The sequence below is a fragment of the Pan troglodytes genome, chromosome 16 (assembly GCF_028858775.2).
Source record: "Pan troglodytes isolate AG18354 chromosome 16, NHGRI_mPanTro3-v2.0_pri, whole genome shotgun sequence".
In the NCBI taxonomy this organism is placed as follows: domain Eukaryota; kingdom Metazoa; phylum Chordata; class Mammalia; order Primates; family Hominidae; genus Pan; species Pan troglodytes.
The window spans coordinates 84,438,537-84,456,648 of NC_072414.2; the positions used below are offsets into that span (position 1 = coordinate 84,438,537).

The following is an 18,112-nucleotide window of genomic DNA, read 5'->3' on the forward strand; positions in this document are numbered from 1 at the left end:
CGCCAGTGAGGCAAGGAGGGCTCCCATTATCAAGGCAAGGAAACCAAGGCCAGAAGGCACTGAGTGACCTGTCCCACGAAGCAAGCAGAGCTCGAATCCAGATGCATCACACTCCACAACATGAGCCCTTCACACTCCAACAAGAGGGTAGGAACTCACCTCGGACCTCTGGATGTGCCCCAACCCTACAACTCGGCATTCAACAGACACTTCTCAGGACCCAGAGGTGCCCCTGCAAGTTCTTTTGGTTGCCAGCCAGCTCCCACGATGACCAAAAGCAACCAAAACAAGCTTGTGTCAACAGAAGGAGGGCACGCTGCGCCTCTGACTAGGAAGTTTCAATCTCATAAAGATTTCAAGCCATCTAAATTAATCTGCAAGCTCAGTGAAATGCAGTAAGATACCGACCAATTTCTGCTGGGGATCTAAATGAGCTGATTCCAAAATTCATGAGGATGGGAGAAGCAGCAAGAATGGAATAGCCATGAAAATTCTATAAAGGAGTTAGATAGTAAAACATGCTGTAAAACTACAATAACTGAACACAGCGTGATATGGTTTGGAACTGTGTCCCCAACCAAATCTCATGTTGAACTGTAATCCCCAGTGCTGTAGGTGGGGCCTGGTGGAAGGTGACTGGATCATGGGGGTGGGCCTTCATGAACGGTTTGGCACCATCCTCTTCGCGCTGTTCTTATGATAGTGAGTGGGTGAGTGCCTGAGAGATCTGGTGGTTTAAAAGTGGGTGATACCTCCCGCCTTGCTCTTTCTCTTGCTCCTGCTCCCACCATGTGAGTGCCTGCTCCCCCTTTGCCTTCCACCATGACTGGAAGTTTCCTGAGGCCTCCCCAGAAGCAGAAGCTGCTATGCTTCCTGTACAGCATGCAGAAACATTAGCCAATTAAACCTCTTTTCTTTATAAATTACCCAGTCTCAGGTATTTCTTTATAGCAGTGCAAGAACAGACTAATACATAGTGGCATCCCACATTAACAATCAGATGCTATAGCAGAATAGAAAGTCCAGAAATACACCCAAATACACAATGGAATCTAGTATAGGATAAAGATGGCATTTCAAATGAATGAGAAAATGGTAACTCATTAAATATTTTGTTGATAACTACCCATATCTCACACTTTGTATCAGCATAAATTAGATGGATCAGACTTAAATGTAGAAAATAAAACCATAAAAGTACTAGAAGAAAACATGGGAGAAATCCAAAATCCATTTTTTTTAAAAAGGATGATAAATGTAAACACATAAAAATGTCTTAAAGTCAAGGTAAATAGGCAGGGAGCAGTGGCTCACACTTGTAATCCCAGCACTTTGGGAGGCTGAGGTGGGCAGATCACCTGAGGTCAGGAGTTTGAGACCAGCCTAGCTAACATGGTGAAACCCCCTCTCTACTAAAAATACAAAAATTAGCCGGGCATGGTGGTGGGCACCTGTCATCCCAGCTATTCGGGAGGCTGAGGCAAGAGAATTGCTTGAGCCCATGAGGCAGAGGTTGCAGTGAGTGGAGATTGTGCCACTGCACTCCAGCCTGGATGACAAAGTGAGACTCCATCTCAAAAAAAAAAAAAAGTCAAAGGAAATGATATACTGGGAGAACTATTTCCAACTCACTATAAATTTTGGTTTTTGTTTTTTGGTTCTTTTTTTTTAAGACACAGTCTCACTCTGTCACCCAGGCAGGAGTGCAGTGGCACGATTTTGGCTCACTGCAACCTCTGCCTCCCAGGTTAAAGTGATTCTCCTGCCTCAGCCTCCCAAGTAGCTGGGATTACAGGCACGCACCACCACACTCAGCCAATTTTTGTATTTTCAGTAGAGATGGGGTTTCACCATGTTGGCTAGGCTGGTTTTGAACTCCTGACCTCAAGTGATCCACCCGCCTCAGCCTCCCAAAGTGCTGGGATTACAGGCATGAGCCACCGTGCCTGGCTAACTCATTATAAATGTTTTAAAATTTAATCTCCTTAATATATATATAGTCCCTACAAACCAATAAAAAAGATCAATAATCTAATTGAAAAATTGGTAAAGAACATAACACAGGCAGTTCACACACACACACACACAAACCCAAATGGCTCCACATTCTTAACTATGAAAAAATGTCCAATCTCACTTTCAATAAGATAAATGTAATTTTGATCTTCACAGAGATTCAATTTTTCACCTATTAATTTAGCAAAAATAGAAATGTCTGAAAACACACTGTTGGCAAGGATGTAGAGAAACACTCTCTCATTACTTGTTTGTGGATATGTAAATTGTTACAACATATAGAGAGAGCAGTGTGACAATATCCATCAGTTACAAAAGGTATAGCCCTTAGTCGGCAATTCCATTTCTAGGAATTTGTCCTACAGGTATGTTTCCACATGTGTGAAATGACACCTACATGCCCATTAACAGAAGACTGATTAAATAAATTATGTTACATCCATATAATGAACACTGAGCACCTATATAAATGAATGAAGAGCTTTTTAGGAATAACCACCCAGACACACAAGATATTTTTATAAAGCAAGGTAACAAGCATAGTGTATGTGTAAGAGATAGAAAAGATATCCACATGCAAAAGAATAAAGTTGGACTCCTATAAATCATGTAAAAAAATTAACTCGCACAATATACAAAAATTACCTCAAAATGGAACTTACATATAAGTATGTAAGATTTATATGTAAGAGCTAAATTTTTAGAAAAAAAAGCATAAATCTTTGCGACACTGGATTAGACAATGGCTTATTAAATATGACACCAGAAGCAAAAGCAACAAAAGAAAAACTAGATAAATTGGACTCATCAAAATTTAAAATTTTTGTGCTTCAAAGGATATAATCAAGAAAGTGAAAAGACACCCCCATAGAATGGGAGGAATCACTTGCAAACTATACATCTGATTAAAGTATTTGTATGTAGAATACATGAAGAACTCTTACCCATCAATAATAAAAAGACAAATAACCCAATGTAAAATGGGCAAAAGACCTGAATAGACAGTTCTCAAAAGAAGATTTACAAATGCACAATACACGAAGGCAAACAAGGTCAACATCACTAGCCATCAATGCATTGCAAATTAAACACACAATGAGATACCACTTTATACCTTAGGATGGCTATAAGCAAAAAGACAGACAATAACAAATGTTGGCGAGGATATAAGAAACCATAACCCTCATACACTTCTAGTGAGATGTAAACTAGTACAGCAATTTGGAAAACCATTTGGCAGTTTGTCAAAAGGTTAAACACGGAGTTATCATATGACCCAGCAATTCCACTCCTAGGTATATTCCCAAGAGCCATCAAAATACATGTCCACACAAAAACTCATATACTTGTTCAGAGCAGCATTATTCATAATAGCCCCAAAAAGGAAACAACTTAAATATGTGATATGGTTTGGCTGTGTCCCCACCCAAAGCTCATCTTGAATTGTAGTTCCCATAATCCCCATGTGTTGTGAGAGGGACCTTGTGGGAGGTGATTAGATTATGGGGGTGGTTCCCCCCATGCTCTTCTCATGATAGTGAGTTCTCACAAGATTTGATGGTTTTATAAGGGGATTTTCCCCAATCCACTTTGCACTTCTCTCTCCTGCCACCATGAGGACATGTTTGCTTCCCCTTCTGCCATGATTATAAGTTCCCTGAGGCCACCCCTGCCATGCAGAACTGTGAGGCAATTAAACCTCTTTCCTTCATAAATTTCCCAGTCTCAGGCAGTTCTTTATAGCAGCCCCTGAAAACAGGCTAGTACAATATCTATCTATTGATGAATGGGTAAATAAAAGATGGTATACCCATTCGATGGAACATAATGGCAATAAAAAGAAATGATGCATGCTACACATAGATGAACCCTGAAAACATTATACTAAATAAAATAAGCTATTCACAAAAGACCACACATTGTATGGTCCCATGTATATGAAAGACCAGAAAAAGGGAAATCTATACACAGAAAGAAAATTTGGAGACACACAGAGATTAACTACTACGGATTCGTGGTTTCAGTCTGGAGTGATGAATGTATTCTAAAATTGATTTTAGTGATAGATGCACAACTCTCTAAATATACGAAAAACCATTGAGTTGGACACTTTATTTGTTTTTTTTAGAGAGGTGGGGTCTGGCTATGTTGACCAGGCTGGTCCAAACTCCTGGCATCAAGCAATCCTCCCATCTTGGCCCCCAAAGTGCTAGGATTACAGGCATGAGCCACCATGCCTGGCTGGGTTGGACACTTTAAATGAGTGAATATGGTGTATAAGTTATATCTCACTAAAGTCATTATAAGAAATAGGGAAGGAATGTGTGTGTGTGTGTGTGTGTGTGTGTGTGTGTGTGTGTGTGTGTGTGTATGCATGTATATATTACACTCACTTGCTTCTATATTTATAAAATCTCCCTAGAAAGATTTGACAAGAAATTGACAACACAAAGTGAAGAAAACTGTGTGGCTAAAAGGTAAGAATACTTTTTGCCATATCCTCTTTTGTTCTTTGTGAATTTTGAACCATGTGAACATATGACCTATTTTAAAACCAAGTAAATAAATAAAATTCTATGTAAATCATTAAAATAAATTTTGAAATGGACTGAGTCTGTGTCAGGCTGCCCCTCTGGCAGGAGACCCTTCTCCCAGGGCCCACCCATGGCTGCCTCCATGTGGCTTTGCCCGGCTCTCCTGGTGACTTCAGAACCCAAACTCAGTGACTCAAACCTTTCCTCCACCTCGGCTGTTTCCATTTTTAAGCCCACTAAAGTAGTTCTGTAGCGCAAGGACCAGCGTTCTGCCAAAACCATATTACTTGTCAATGAACAGCACACGTGAACTCTGACATTTGGAAAAAGTAATCAAGAAAATGAAAATGGATCATGGGAGAGGAAGACTGAAGCACACAGGTGCCGCCAGTGTAGACAGGAGGACTAGCAGGCGATCCTGAGCCAAGCGGTCCCTCCAATGCTCTGAGGACACAGACCTGTTTCACTTTTACCCTCTGAGCTCTACGCTGCACCTCCTCCTCAGGACATAAGAAGTAACAGAGCTTCCCCCAGAAAACCAGCTACACTTGAAGAAATGAAGAACATGACTCAGAACCCACTCTTCAGCCCTAGCCTCTGCCCCACCCTGTAAGGAACCAGGTGTTGGAGGCCCCTGGACAATCAACAGGCTAGCCAGGGTCTCACCACCATGGCCTGCCACCAAGACACATTCCCAATAACCAGCCTACCTCCCTTTCTGCCCTGGGCACAGCCCTCTGAGCTCCACCCGACACCTTCCACCTAGAGCATTTTCGACAAGCCACTGAGAGGCAAACACCGGTGTGATAGAAATCTCATCTTACTCCACTGCAGATGGGCCACTTCAGACAAATAAGTCACATGAGGCAAAAGCACTTTCCTCTAGTGCAGCAAGAGCCTCCAGATCTCCAGCAGCCAAGCTCCAACACCATCCAGCTCCGGCAGAACCCTCCCCAACACAGAGGCTGGGGAGACCCTGGATGCACCCTCGCCTCACCCCTGTCCTAGGGCACCCCCTCCCACCACGCTGCAGCCCCTCAGTTCCAGCACCCAGCACCCAGTCACCAGTCAAGCACCATGGCTCAACATACCAGGTCAATAACTCAAATGCCCCAAGGCCTTGTAGATAAAAGAAACCAGAGCAGCAGGACTGCTGAGACCTAAACAAGGGAACAAACAACAGTGACAAGTGGTGGACAATACTCTGTCTTCAAGTCAAAAAGGCACAAATAGTGGCACCCTGCCCAGCCTAGGTGGAGTGGCAGCCACCAAGCTCCTGCCCGGCTGCCCCGGAACAGAGGTCTTGCACTTCCATGTATCCCCACCTGTCAAAAGAAGCAGGAAATCTAGATTTTTATATAAAGGCTGCTAACTTTTAAGTGTTCTCAACTATCTTAGTTTTTAAAACACTGTGCAGATCAAAAAACAAAACAAATGTCTGTGGGCCACATTTTTCGGCCCCAGGCCATCAGTTTACCATCTCTGACTTGGTTCTCTGACCATGGTTCATTAGGTCCTATGTGCCAAGCATGAGTGATATTTAGTAATTCAGCTCAAAATCATGAGCCCAAAGAGATGTAATGATATGCACGTTCCACTAAATCCTTCCTTATCTCTGTTCACCAACAGTTCAACCATGACTAAGGAGTATTGACCATTATTTATATAATCTAGCTGCTTCCTCTCCCTCCTGGGCACCATCCCATTGGGGTTAACCAAGTGTTAGCACTGTTGGTTGACCCCAGGATGGGCAGGCAGCACACAGCACAGACTGTGCCCCTGGGGGCTTACGCTTCATAGAGGATCATCCAGCATGGGCCAGACAACCCTGAAGAGCTCAATGACAAGTCTTCAGGTTTTTCTTCATTACACTAAAGTGTTTAGCCTCCATCTGCTCCCCATCCTGTTTCTCTTTCCCTCTCTCAGTCCCTGAGGGATAAATCCAATGCTTACTCTTCCAAGACAAAAGCAGCACACAGTAAATCCGGCAACAGCAAATGCCCCAAGACCTGTTCCTCCAGCTCTCGGGTGTGTTTGCAAAGGGTTGGTTCTGCTTTGTTTTTATATAAGGGGCCAGGGAAGGGAAGTGAGGTTTAAAGCAGAGAAGGTAGCCCCTAGGGGCAGCCCCATGGGGTCAAGGACAGGGGCAAGATGACCCAGAGGGGCCCTTGGTGGACCCAGGGGACCTGACCACCACCTGGAAACTCTGAGGTCACAGTGCTTTGGGGCACATGTCATAAGGGGCCCTTTCAGTACCACTTATCCCTGCCGCCCAGGTAGGGGAGGGTGGGAATGTCAGTCCTCACCACCCACTCCTTCTAGGCAGATGCTCCCAATGCCCCTCCACCCAGCCCCAAGGCCCAGCTGCATGGCTGGAGTTTTCATGAGCAAGTTTCACCTGTGAGTCCTCTTCTTCCTCACCAAACCTATCCCTTTCCCTGCCTGGTCACCCCCTTCACAATGTCCCCCTTCTCTATGCCCTTCAGGACAGCCTGACACTTTCCTCTGTCTCCTCTTCATCCATTCAGGCCTCCAGTCCTCCCAAGTGGTCCTTCCAGCACCTTCCACGGGTCTCCCCAGACATCCTGCACCCCCCACACCAGCCACGTCACTATTCATGCATTCTTGGTAAATCCTTGGTACAACCTAATCTGGACCAACATTTCTAGAGAAGCCCTGTGATTACTTCACTCTTGTATTAAAATCCTCCATTTGCTCCTCTCACCCACTACAAATCCCCTAGTCCTCCAGCTGGAATTGGCTTCCAAAATCCAGCTGCAATGGGAAGGGTGAGGCAGACTCCTCCCCTTCCCCAGCTGCTCATCCTTGAGCAAGACACTTCAACAATTGAGCCTTGGTTTTCTCATCTGTGAAATGGGGATGATAAACCAAAATTGAAATTCTAAGCCCCCAAACCATCTGAATGAACCCCTCCTCTCAGCAAGGCTATTGACAGCAATTTGGAATCTCAGCAGTGCCAAAGCTAACCTGAAAAACTAATTCAGGCCATGATGGGAAGGGTGGGGGGTTGGACATACCTGATTCTACCCTCCTCCCTTTTGGATTTATTGATAGACCCTCTAAGTCTGACAAGAAACATTTACAGTCTATTCTCTCCAAAGCCTGCTACCTGGAGGCTTCGCCTGCATAATAAAACCTTGGTCTCCACACCCACTTATCTTAACCCAGACATTTCTAAGTTTTAGACAATAACTTAACTCTTTCAACCAATTGCCAATCAGAAAATCTGTGAATCTACCTATGGCCTGGAAGTTATCCCCCCTTCCACTTATCCTGCCTTTCTGGACCAAACCAATGTACATCTTACATGTATTTGATATCTCATGTCTCCCTAATACGTATAAAACTAAGCTGTACCCCAACCACCTTGGGCACATGTTCTCAGGATCTCCTGAGGGCTGAGTCATGGGCCAGTGGCCACTCATATTTGGCTCAGAATAAATCTCTTTAAATATTTTACAGAGCTTGACTCTTTTTGTCGACAGGACTGACAGTGCACCACTCATAGGAGTGAGGAAAACATATAAAATGCTTATCACAGAGTCCGTTACACAGTAAGGGCTTAATAAATACTAGTTGCTATTATTGTCATCAACATCACAATTTCCAAGTGATTTCACAAACCCTACCCGCAGCAAAGCTTGCTTCAGCCATCTGGTCCTGGAAGAACCTCTTCTTCCTCCCATCCTGCCAAGTCCTAATCGTCCCCCTCTCCTCCACCATGCCTTCCCAGACCATTCTGGTCCCTGACCCATCCTTTCTCAGTTTACCTAGCATTGCTTTTAATACATGGCTCCCCTGTGGGACTGGACGGCTCCTTATCTGCCAAGTAGAATCATTCAAGCCATAAGCCAAAAATAAAATTCTAAGCCCCCCAGCCAGTTGAACAGACCTGGCCAAGAGGACCCCAGAGAAACCTGAAAAACTAAATTCCAGGCCTAGACAAGAAAGGAGGTCAGACATGCCACATTATACCCCTCCCTTTTGGAGTTTAGGCACAAATGACCAGCATTAATAATGAAATAGAGATCATAAGACTGGCAAAACAAGGCTCTTTGTGGCAATAAGATACCAAATTCCAACCTGATTCTGTGTAGCATCACATGACAGATAGCAGGCCCTGAAGGAAATGAAATTTTACCCAAAAATGTCTGTGACATGGTTTGAAATGGCCCTGCAAAGCCATCTTTTGTGGGAAAATTTTTGCATCTATAGAGAATCTTCATTAATGCAGCTAGGCCTTTGGTGGATCTAGGAGAGATTAACTAAAAGTCTGGCACCTTTTAAGATCTGAAAAGAGGCATTTACCATCTATTCTCTCTGAAGCCTGCTACCTGGAGGCTTCATCTACATAACAAGAACCTTGGTCTCCACAACCCCCCTTATCTTAACTCAAGCATTCCTTTCTATTGACTTCAAGTCTTCAGACAAAGCTTAACTCTTTCAAGCAACTGCCAATCAAAACCTCTTTGAATCTGCCTATGGTCTATAAGCCCCACTTCAAGAAGCCCTGCCTTTCCGGGCTGAACCAAAGTAAACCATCCATATATTGATTCATGTCTTTGCCTGTAACTTCTATCTCCCTAAAATGTATAAAACCAGGCTGAAACCTGACCACCTGGGGCCCACGTTCTCAGGACCTCTTGATATTGTTCCCCAGGTCAATATGGTCACTCATATTGGCTCACAATAAACCTCTTTAAATATTTGTAGAGTTTGGGGTTTTTGTCAACAAAGGGCATTATCCTATGCCTTAGATTGAGCTGGATGGTCCTTGACCTCTGATGTGTTCCATGGCACCTCTATGTTCACAGTGGGTGCTAATTAAACACCCTGGGAAGAACACTGTTTACTCAGCCGTGTTTGCTCCTAGGTGCTGGGTTCAGTGTTGGGGAGACCTGGCTGGACAGGGCCAAACTCAGCCCACCACATCTTGGAGGCCCAAAAAGGGCCAAGCTGAGCATCCAAGCCCCTAGGTTTAAGTCCTATTTTTCCTACAAACTCACTCAGTGACCTTAACCAAGCCTCCCCACTCTGGGCCTCAGTTTTCTCATCTGTACAATGAGTGTAGGGAGGTAGGCGGAAGGAGCTCTGAATGCAAAGAAACGCCTACCTGAGAAGGAGGGGTCTAGAAGGGCTCTGCCAGGCCTACAAGAGCCCTGCCCAAGCACTTTGCCATGGTCCCTCCTCTGTGCCACACCTGCCCATGAGAAAGGGTTTCCTCCTCCCTGCACCCTCAGGAAAATAAATAGCAAATCTAGATGCCTAGCAGATTGCCCTTAGATTAAGTATAGTTTATTTTTTAAGTGAAACAATAATAACATGATCCTAAATTCATGGTCCCAGGATTTCCCTTTGCAAATGGTTAGACCCAAAACCTCAGTCATAAAACTAAAGCACTAACACAATCCATGAAGGCTTCTTTGCCTAAATCCAGGAGTGTTTCCCTCTCTTGACACTCGCCCTACAGGATGCTCTACAGATACTGACATTGGAGTTCCCTTAGTCCCCACTGCTTACCCTAGATTTGCCTGGTGTCTCAAGAAGAACCTGCATTTGCAAAGACACCCATACACAAAGCCTACATGGGCATGAAAGTCTATGGGTAATGCCACATAAGTCAGGAGGCTCAGGCTTAAATTAAAGAGGGATGTTCTTCCCTTTCCAATTTGATAGAAGGAATCCACGTCAGGTGCCAGGTCTTCACAGTCCTGTTAATGGGGGCAGTCAGGAGGCGCCTCCTTCATCAGGGAATTAAGTAGTCAAGGAGGCTCACTTGGGCTAAAGAGTCAGCAATTCCATTTGAAAGAGCCTCAGAAACAGATGCACCTGCCTGATCATTGTGGCCATATGGCTGCATCCTCATTTATGGACAGAAGCAAGACCAAAAGGTTGGGTGTAAATTACATCTGTTTTCAGAATCGTATTTTTCAATATAATAGGACACTTGACTGCTTAAAGGGGAGCCAGAGACTTAGTTGACACAATCTCATTCTAAACCTGCAATAGCCCTTGGAAGCATGTACTCTAATTAATGATGAGAAATGGTGCCCAGAAAGGTTCAATAAACTGCCCATATCAGACAACCAGCAGGCCTTGAAGCCGAGATTCTCGGCATCTCTCAACCCTGGCACCCTTGACATTTGGGGCTGCATAATTCTTTGGGTGGGGGTGGGGGTGCTGTTCCGTGCACTGTAGGATGTTTAGCAGCATCCTGGCCTCTACCCACTAGATGCCAGTAGTAAATTCCCCCTACCCCTACCCCCGCTCCCCATCCTGACAATCCAAAATGTCTCCAGATATAACCAAATAACACCAGGGGGCAAAATCCTTCCCAGTTAAGAACCATTTGAGCGATCTTGTTCTCTCCCTATACCGTGATGTTTTGGAGAATTGAATCAAGGGCTTGCTCTCTACTCTCTTTTTTAAAGAATCTGGATTTTGGCTGTATCCGATTTGCTTAACACTTCTTCACTGTGGCATATAATATCAAACATGAAAGAAGATGAACATTTGTCACTTCTATAGTTTTTTCCTTCAATTCAAAGCCTTGGGGAAGCAATGAGAAATGACCAGCTGATGCTAAACAAGTCCCATAACCTCTCTCAAATCAAAATGGAGCTGGACCTTCTGACCATGGCTCCACCCAGAACTCCAATTTACTAAAATAATATTGATATACTATGAGATAATAAGCAATGACAAAAAAATTTTTAAATGGTAACTTTCCCTAAATGCTAAAAGTATTAAGCTTTTATATTTTCTTTTAAATAACTTTTTTTATAACAAATGTAAATACACACACAATAGAAAATTTAGGAAATACAAGGTAAGTAGGAAAGTTCTCGTTCCTTTTCAAAGACCTGGCTTAGTAAAATTAACGAAGCATCTGTGGTTCCAATGTCTTCAGGGCATAGCAGTATGCACCTTTCCCACTGACAGCTGGGCAACGTCAGACCGCTTAGAATTCAACCTCCCGATCCCTCGGGAAGCACCAAAAAGAACCCTCCTTTCAGATAAGAGGATTTTACAGAGATTTTGAAGTAAGAAGTGGCTGGGCATGCAGCCAACAGACATCTAGGAGAACTGGAGCCTGCACCGTGGAGTTCAGAGACTCTCCAAGACTGGGAAAGGATCCCCAGGATGAAAGGAACGTTGTGGTTTCGAGGTGGCAGGGTTTTCCTGACTTGCCCCCGCTCTGCTCATGAGACACCAGAGCGTAAAGTCAGATTCCTTCCAGAACTCAGACAATAAAGTGTTCTGAGTGAATGTAGGGGGCAAAAGGTACTGATACCAGCAGTCCTTGGCTTATGTGTATTATCCTGAATCCATGCAACATCACCAGTTGTTTCCCAATATCAAAAAATTAGGAGCAATCACAGCTTTCTACTTCCTAGAGACAGCCTCTTTGCTAATTCCCTTTCAGCTCCCATAAACCTGCCAAGTAGCAGACCCGGGGGTCCACCACACCAGGTATCTGTAGGACCACTCTCACACACGTGAAGGTACCCACCAGAGGGCACTCGGTCTCCGGCCAGCTTTCCCTCCTTCCAATTTTTGTCTCCTGTCTAAAAATGGTTTGCCTTAATGATGAAATACATTTTAAAAGGTGGACGTGATTCTGCAGATGGGGAAATCAGATTGATTAAGGAGAACATTTGGAAGAGACAGAGGCTCAACTTTGGTAGAAAATGAAGAAATACAAAACAAAGCAATGAATACCAAATTATACCCATCAGATTGGAAAGCATTAGAAAGTAATATAATACTAAGTGTTGGATATGATATGAGAATCTGAGAACCCTCAGGCTCTGCAGATGGAAACCTACACTGGTGCCTGCTCAAGGAAATCAAGAATGAGCACCCCCTAGGATCCAGAAGCCCCACTCCCAGGTGTACACCCCAGATGCTCTCATACTGGTCCTCAGAAAGACACATCCAAGAATGCAGCCAGGAGCTGAGTATACACACAGGGATACTCAACATACACACATCATAACTACATGCTTCTGGATTGTAGAAGAATTCAAACTATGCAGAAACATTGTGAATAATAAAAAAATATGATAATCACCCACATGCACAGACACACAGATTTATCTGCACATTCATATATACGTTTATAATTTAAATGAGCTGATACATGTCACTTTGTGACCTGTTTCAGACTCAAAAATATATAGCAAGTATTATCTCAATGTCATCATTTTGAACAGCTGCACAGTATTCTGCCATAAAGATTGCCATGATTTGCTTAACCAATGCCCAGTTGTTGGACACTTGGATTATTTAAACCTTTTCACTATCAAACAGAGCTTCTCTGAATATCATTGCACTTACATCTTGGCTTTCTCTTCTAATCATTACGTTAGAAGCAAAGAATATATAGTGCAGTGGAAAATGTACATACTTTAAGAATGGAATCGCTTGATTAAAAGTATACATCTTTTTCATTAAAAGACACATTCTTTGCTTCTAATTTCCTTGGATCCAATTTTTTTCTGTTGTCTGGTAAGGTGACTCCTTCAGAGAAAACAGATAAATAGGCTAGGACTGCCATTTTATACGCAATCATACTTACTACACTCTCCTTTATCTACATTGTACAAATTCCTACCTCGCAGGTATCCCAGCATCAGTCATGCAGCTAGTCTAGCACATTTTGAGAGACATCAGCAATGTAAAATCCTTGAGAGCTCAACATTCTTTTGCTAAAAATATCTTTATTAAATGCCAGCTTGTGCCTGGAACCACACTAGGTATTAGGGAAACACAGAAGATTAATGCCTAGTCCTGCTCAGAAGAAGTTCGGCAGCACTTGACTCTGAAGAGGGAATTCAAAAATCGAGTGTGCTTTGGAAGCACAGAGGGGCCCCAGCTGCAGAGGCTTCTCAGAGGAGGCAACGGCAACGAGGTCAAACAGCACCGAACTGACCACGCAGTCTTAGTCACAGAGGGGACTCCAGGCACAGGGTTAGAGTGGGACAACATGCTCAGGCCACGCAGTGCCTCCGGAGAACCCCCGGAAGTCCAGCAAAGCAGGAGGCGCACTGAGCAGAGCCAAGATGGGGGCTCAAGAGGGAGGCAGCACCCTGATCTGAAGAGTCAGCCTTGCCCATACATCAAGGAGTCCGTATGCAGGGAGAATTGGTGGGGAGGGGTAGAAGAAGGATGAGACAGGCATTCCTGCAGATGAGGGAGGACAGACTGGAGAGGGACAAGGTTGGAGGCAGGAACCCCAGCTTAAGAGATATTATTGCAATTCAGGAGCGACAAGGTAGAAACAGTGGCAGGTGGCGAAGCTTCACCGGGGAAGGTGGTGTGGGCAGAGGTGAGACAGTCTCTTGGAGACTCAGGTGGTGGAATCTCCAGGACTCGGTGCCCACAGGCTAAGGAGTTGCAGAGGGAGAAAGGAAGGAGGGCCGCCAGCCAGCACAGCAGGCATTTGGTGAGCTGACTAACCAAGGCTACAGGGGAGCGTGGGACAGGGGAAAGGCCACAGTACAGACCAAATAGCACAGATGAGGTGCTGGCCCTGCCTTGGCTACACAGACTTGCAGAGTGTTCTAGAATCTAGCAATGACTTATTCCACTTCCTGGGATGCAACTTTCTCAACTGCAAAGAAACACATGCGGACTGTGCACCATCAGGGCCCTTGCAAGCTGTAAAATATTACAAAGTCCTCTCTAGATCAGAATCTGGGGTGGCAGCTGCCCACCTGAAAACTCACCCTAACAAGATTGCCTTCCTGGGAAGAGACGCAGATCATGTCCATAACCAGCTTCTCCTATGAAGTCGTAAACTTCTTTCAACACTCCACACCCAAGCCACTAAAGACCCATCTCTTCCAGGCTAGAGTGCTGGCTTACCCACTCCAACATGAGTCAGGCACCCCTCACATCTGGGTGCATGCTGCCTTCTTTTCTCCCCTACTCCTGAGTAATAAACAGCAGACTAGCAAAATTGTTCAAATACCTTCTAAAAAAAATACACAGCCTTGTGGACTCCATGGCCTATTTTGAGCTAAATGTTTCAAACCTCCAGACTCAGAGCTGCTCTAGGTATTAACCTTCACTCCAACTGAACAACCAGGAAGTCCGTAGATGACAATGGCACCTCTGCTGAATGGCAGGCCCGCATCGGGCATGGAGACACGAAGATGAACTGGACTTCCCAACCTCCAGGGCCCTCTGCTGAGTGCAGAAGCCAGCATGGCATGGTTGGACTGAAGGATGCACAGATTAGGGATGAGGAGGTCAGAAAATAGTGACAGCCTCATTCAAATGTCCAGGAAAACTATACAGAGGAAGGAGGATGGGAGCTGGGCCTTGGTGGCTGCACGCACTTGTAGAATATAGAGGCAAGAATTAGGCTAGAAGCGGGAAACCACAGAGCATAAGGAGCAAGTGACAAGGGACTAGGCTCAGAAGCGCTGGTTGATGTCTGCATTGCGGATGGGGGCCAGCTTGCAAGGGCCCCGAATGCCACACCCAGGTATTGCCATGCCTAGGTAGTGGCCACAGAGAGCTGCTAGAGTTTGTAAACAGAGGATTGAGGCCAGTGAGTAGAGTGGGAAGAAGACAGGAGCATTTCAACCCAGAGAACATCAAGGAGACCAGCAGAGTGAGGAACGATGTGGCCTGAGACAAGGCAGGGAATGGTGGAGTGAGCGTGGGACCATACTTCCCCTTTCTCCATTTTCTCAGACCACTGGCATCTAATCCTACAGACACAGAAGGAAACACCTGGACTCAAAGTCACACACAACTGACAGCAAAGCTCAATACATAGATGGCTCCCAACTCTGCCTTTTCCTGGTCTGGTTTCTGCTGTTGCACTGAAAATGCTACCCAGGAGAGCAAGCCCTGAAGCCCAACCTTCCACAGCTGATCAAACACCAAAGCACAATGTGTAGGCTTGGAAGCAGAGGGAGGCAGCAGTGAACAGCTGACACACACACCCAGACTTCCAGGCGGGCCTCAGTAACAGGACAGGTTTGGTTCATTTCCTGCAAAAACAGGATTTCCCAGGCATTAAAGGAAATGTCCTTGCATTCCTCTTAGCCCTGTCCACCAGGATGGACAGGGATCAAGGACCTGGGACATCCTTCCTAATTTACCAGACACTTTATCCCTGAACGTGAGCAACCTACAAAAGGCTCTCCAAGATCCCTCATGCCCCTGTGAATGTTCATCTAGCGCAACTTAGGCAGGAGCCTAGGAAAGCCGTCTGTGTCCCCCACCAACAGAAAATAAGGGAGGCCACCAAGGGTCGCCTAGAATCCTGAAGCCCAGCTCCAACCCCTGGTGCAAAGCACCTTTCCAGCGTAATTCTGGAGGCAATTCTACTACCCCCCACGCTAGAAACTGCTTCTTTCGGTAGCAAAAAAAAAAAAAAAAGAAAAAAAAAAAAGAAGAAGAAGAAGAAAAAGTAGGCGGGGCGTGAGGGAGCTGCAGATGGTAGAAGGGAGAGGGAGTAGCGAGATTAGACAGGCCTGGGTTCAAGTCCTACCTCCACCACTGAGTTTACCTTAGATGAGCCATTTTGCCTCTCTGAAAATGTTTTCCTCATCTGTGAAATGATTATAAAAATAAATTATGGGAAACGCTGTCAGAATTCAGAGCGCTATTGTTAGTGTTCAGCATCAGCAGAAAGCCAACAAACGGAACCACATATTTATTTTATATATATAGTTAAAGAGAGGAAAGAAAATTCCTAAAACATGTACCAGGAAAATCCAGACGAGCACACCCCGGCCCCCCACCCACTCTCCCGGGCAGGGCAGGAGGCACACAGCTGGCTGGGGCGCACCAGGGCACCTGTGCGTGCAGGTGGGGCGGGCGCGCGGCGACAGCAGGTTGGCGATGCCGCCCTGTCGGCCGGCGGGGGAAGGAAGAGGGCGGGAGGGCCCACCTGAAGACGCGCAGCAGCAGGCAGGCGATGAGGAGGGTGGTAAAGGCGAACGCCACGATCACGGCTGCCTTGAGGGTGGGTAGGTCGCGGAGGAGGATGGAAATGCGGGTCACCAAGGCGTCGCCGCTGCTGTTGGAGCTGCCGCTGCCGCCCGCCGCCCCAGACCCAATCCGGGTGGTGTTCCCGGGCCCCGGGCCGGGCGGTGGCCGCGACTCGCGCTCGGGTTCGGGCCGCGGCGCGGAGACGGACTCGGCTCTGCTGGCGCGGGCGGCGGGAGCGGCCAGGAGCGCGAGCAGCAGCAGCGGCAGGAGCGAGGCGGGCAGCGGCACGGCGCTCATAGTGCGGTGGGTCGGCACAGGATCGGGCAGGGCGCGCGCGGCTGAGCTCCAGGATCCGCACCAGCACGGAGGCCTGCACCGGGGGATCCTGCGGCGGAGGCGGCTGCGCGGTGCTTGGCAGGAAGCTGCGGCGCCCGGAAGAGCCCGCGCCACCGCCGCCGCCACCACCAACACGTTGCAAGGAGTCATTCGACGGGCCGCGGCCCCACGTGGGCGGGGCAGGCCACCCGGCCTGGGTCCCGGCTGCGCTCCGCTCGCCCGCGACCCCAATTCCTCGGGACTTGAGACCCCGTGGTGAAGCAGCAACTGCCACGATGACACTTGGGCTGGCCCTGTGCTACACATTTCACGTGTTTTATTTATTTCATTTAATTCTACAACCCCCTTTGAAGACAGGTATTCTGTTACCCACATTTGATAGTTGACTTGGCACCCAAAGAGCCAGCTCACAGCAACCCACATTGTGTCAGACTAAGAATCAAAAACTATGGGACCTAGAAGTAGACTCCCATCTTGAAGATCAAAAACTGAAGCCGACAGTGAAGTGGTTGCCTGATGTCCTACGCAGCGCATAATTTCAGTATCTCCCCTAATTTCCCTCTTTCTCAAAAGGAGTTTCTTATTTCATGCGCCTCTGCTTATGAACCGGACTGGGATGTGAATCTCTGCCTCTCATACCTTTGTTGTAGAACACCAGCTGGTGTGGTTAATGCCCCCCTGCCTGGCTGAAGTTTCTCCAGGGAATAATTGGCTTGCTGCCTCTGGTTTGTAAGCTAAATGATGCTTAGGTGGAGAAAGACAATTAAGGAAGTTCTAGTGGGAGGCCCAAAGGTGGAAACTGATGGGGGCACAGAGCCCCTACCTGAAGTACTAGGAGCCATTCCCAGGGCTTCAGGGTTCCCCTTTTACACTGCAGATGGGTCCTGGCAGGAAGCTTTTCGGTGGTGGGTAAACAGTTAAATACACATGACAAGGTCCCAGGTACCTTAAACAGCCCACTTCTGGTCCTGCTGGAAAGAGACAAATATAGTACAGTGTATTAGTTGTCTACTGCAGCATAACAAATTGCCCTAAAACCTAGCAGCTTAAAACAACATGCATTTAGTATCTCACAGTCTGTGGGTCAGGAAACTGACCATAGGTTACCTGGGTTCTCTGCTTCAGAGCCTCTCCCAAAGGTGCAATCAAGGTGTCAGCTGGGGCTGGGGTCTCCTCTGAAGGCTCAACTGGGGAAGGATCTGCTTCCAAGCTCAATCAGCATTTTTTGGCCAGATTCAGCCCTGCACTGG

General features: G+C 46.3%; 1 protein-coding gene across 5 annotated transcripts in view; it reads right to left on the minus strand.

Moving 5' to 3' along the window:
- Nucleotides 1–17,179, minus strand: part of FAM174B (family with sequence similarity 174 member B) — an 87,755-nt gene extending 70,576 nt beyond the window's left edge. For 4 of the 5 annotated variants that reach the window (XR_010151326.1, XR_010151325.1, XR_010151327.1 and 1 more), the window contains exon 1: nt 16,486–17,179. Coding sequence is in view for 1 of the 5 variants with exons in the window: in NM_001251937.3 (NP_001238866.1) it covers nt 16,486–16,823 (338 nt within the window). In the remaining 4 variants the exon portion in view is untranslated. The remainder of the gene's footprint in view (nt 1–16,485) is intronic. The other variant, NM_001251937.3, reaches the window with a different exon arrangement.
- Nucleotides 17,180–18,112: the final 933 nt, after the last annotated feature.